Source organism: Cyprinodon variegatus, unplaced genomic scaffold, assembly GCF_000732505.1.
Source record: "Cyprinodon variegatus isolate N-32 unplaced genomic scaffold, C_variegatus-1.0 Scaffold1653, whole genome shotgun sequence".
Lineage (NCBI taxonomy): Eukaryota > Metazoa > Chordata > Actinopteri > Cyprinodontiformes > Cyprinodontidae > Cyprinodon > Cyprinodon variegatus.
Window position 1 is genome coordinate 73,721 of NW_015152106.1, and position 2,903 is coordinate 76,623.

At 42.4% G+C, this 2,903-nt stretch overlaps 1 protein-coding gene across 1 annotated transcript in view; it reads left to right on the forward strand.

The window, feature by feature from the left end:
* The window catches only part of LOC107104215 (desmoglein-4-like), a 23,163-nt gene that overhangs the window by 18,865 nt on the left and 1,395 nt on the right, over nucleotides 1-2,903 (forward strand). The window contains exons 4-5 of the mRNA XM_015404159.1: nucleotides 47-232; nucleotides 2,571-2,897. Coding sequence (XP_015259645.1) covers nucleotides 47-232; nucleotides 2,571-2,897 — 513 coding nt within the window. The remainder of the gene's footprint in view (nucleotides 1-46; nucleotides 233-2,570; nucleotides 2,898-2,903) is intronic.

Consider the following 2,903-nt stretch of genomic DNA (forward strand, 5'->3'; position numbering starts at 1 on the left):
AATATTACCGTAATGCATCCTTTTACCCTCTGTGCCTTCTTCGCAGTATGAGGCAACCATTTTGGAGAACACACAGAATGTTGAGGTGATGAGGCTCAAAGCAGAAGACCTGGACGAAGAGAACACAGACAACTGGGTTGTTGTTTATGAAATCGTCAAAGGGAACGAGGCCGGATATTTCAGCATAAAAAAAGATCCCATAACCGGCGAACACATCTTAATGCTTGATAAGGTATCCTGCTATTCTTTTTCTTCACATCCACAACTTGTAATCTCAAGGCACCTACCAGAGAATAATCAATTATCATCCAGTCAGATTAGTTCAAAGTTTTCTGTCTAACTGACTTGTTGCAGAAGAAAGACGAGGCCTTTTTAATGTTATTTAAAGGCCTGGTACATTTTACAATGCAATAAGCTACTGCATTTTAAAGATCTGTCTCTTGCATTTTTGTCTTTTATATTCCCAAATAAGCGATTAACATGGAGTTTATAAATTGCACAAGTATGCAAAAAGTAGCAGAAACAAGTATGAACGAGGGAGGAAAAATAGCATGGCTACAACTTGCGACTTTAATAATCACCAAGCTGTCTACTACACTAATGCCTGATGCCAAAGGTAGTCGTTCATTTTAAGATACCATAGCTAAACTGCACCTTCAATTCGGCAAACAGTGAGGGTTAGGTCCCTAGATGCCCTAGCATCTTGAGACACCATCACGATGGTTTAGCATTGATGATGTCATTAGTCTGACAGAAATCAGGAAAGTAAACAATGGAGAGCAACATGTAAGGCCGGGCATACACTGTACAATATATAATATCGTTCTACTCGGCTACAGCTCAAACTGTACAACGAAACTACAGGGTTTAAAAGTTCACGGATCACAAAATCTGTTAGAAATAGAAATTGACCTTGGTTGATTTCACAATGGAAAAATTCACTCTCTGCATCTAATCCCTCCCCTTGGGGAGCAGTGTGCTTCCATTGTTTGGCACCAGGGGAGCAGAGTGGGATTAATGGTCTTACTCAGGGACCCAGAGTGGCAGTCGTTGGGGATCGAACTACTAACAACCTTCTTACAACCTTCTCAGAGCACAGCCCACTGCTCTAACCATTAGGTCAACACTCCTCTGACTGTTCTTAACCTATACAACCCCATGCTCTGATGCGATCTACCTGCACACACTTTACGTCCAAAAAAGAGACGTTCAACTCAGTGCCGAGAGATTGCGTTGGTCGCTCTCGGCAATCTGAACGATGAAGAATTCCCTCGTTTGCACATGCGCAATACGCAAAGTTCTGGTAAATCAGCTCTTAGACACTCATAGCTCTGCTTCCATAGCAGGATTTGCCCATGAACTCCTCACGACGGCCGGCCTAAGATTCCCAATCAGGAGGTGGCCGTGAGAGGCTGATTGCAGGATGAACGATGAGGCCGAAACCCTGCCCGATCCCAAAAATTCTCGCAGGACTGGAAAATTGGCCCAAAAAGGGCAAAAACTCCTGCAGTGTATGCCCTGCTTAAGTAAGCTAGGGTGTTTTAAGTGTGCTGTATTATTTGGCTATTTTGTCCCTCCTAATGTCTCTTACCAGTGCTGCTTCATGTTTATTGAATGCTAGCAGAGTTTTTTCGCCTTGCTATATCGGACGCAAATGACGGGATGTTTTGACATAGGCTTGTTGCACTCAGTGGTATCACATAAATTAGCGGATGGACCTGGGTCTGGTGCTCCCACTGCATCCCAAATGGAGCTGACCTGTTTGAAGGCGATTTTAGCCCAGGTTGTTTTCCGAGTCGTTTGACCTGGTCGAAACCAGTCAGTGAGCAATTCCCACTGTACCTAACAGCTGGATGTTCCTGGGTTTTAACAGGGGTATAAGAGGTCCAACCACTTTCTCTTATTGATGGTATTACAAAAATCTGCAGTTTTTAAACAACTACTTTTTCATACTGAGTGATATTGTGAAACTGGAAACCAGCGCTAGTAGCTACTTGACAAATTTTAAGACAACTTGGCTTCAAACATTATCTTTCCCCCTTTCAATCTAAAATCAACTTTAAAAACAAAAGCAATAGACTAAAAATTTCTGACATCAGATGCATTGAAAGTACAAATTATTATAGGGCTTCATCAATGTTTATTGCCTTGTTTACTCTTCCTTTATCAATAGAAGAGCGCAAAACACTTAAGGAGGATGAAAACTTTGAAAGAGTTTGGTTTTAAAGAAGAGAAAGTGTAAAGTTTCTGTACTCTTCAGGTTCAAGTCTTTTGATTTTTGATGGATTGGAAAATGTCTATTCCCAGAATCAAGAACATCCTATAAAACTGCAAATAGACATAAGATTTCAATAAACTTATAAAAAAAAAGTGATAATCTGCATCTGCGCCGTGTCTCCCCATGTTAGCATTGTGGAACTTGCCTTTCAAAAATGATTTGGTGGAGAGCAGGTCTTGGCCTCCAGGGTGTACAGATGCCAGAATCGATACTACAAGGCCGAATGCGTTTATTTATACATGCCACAGTGTAAATACTCCACAAGTTTTTGTTTCTCTCTGTTATTTTCCAGGCTGTGGACTTTGAGGATGTAAAAAACCTGAACCTAGGGCTAGCGGTGCGCAACAAGGCCCCCATGTTTAACGGATCTATTCCCAATGGTGGAGCTAGTATTGGTTTTGGAGGAGGTCCCAGTGGTCCCAGTGGTGCCTCTGGTGCCAGCGGCTCCAGCAGCTCCTCTGGAACCGGTGGATCCGGTGGAAAATTCAAAACCTATCCAATCAAAATCAATGTGAAGAACCAGGCAGAAGGACCACATTTTGAACCAGCAGTCAAAGCTATTCCAGTCACAGAAGGAAGCGAGTCCTTCACCGTTGGTCAAGTCATCTCCAGTTATCCTGCAATG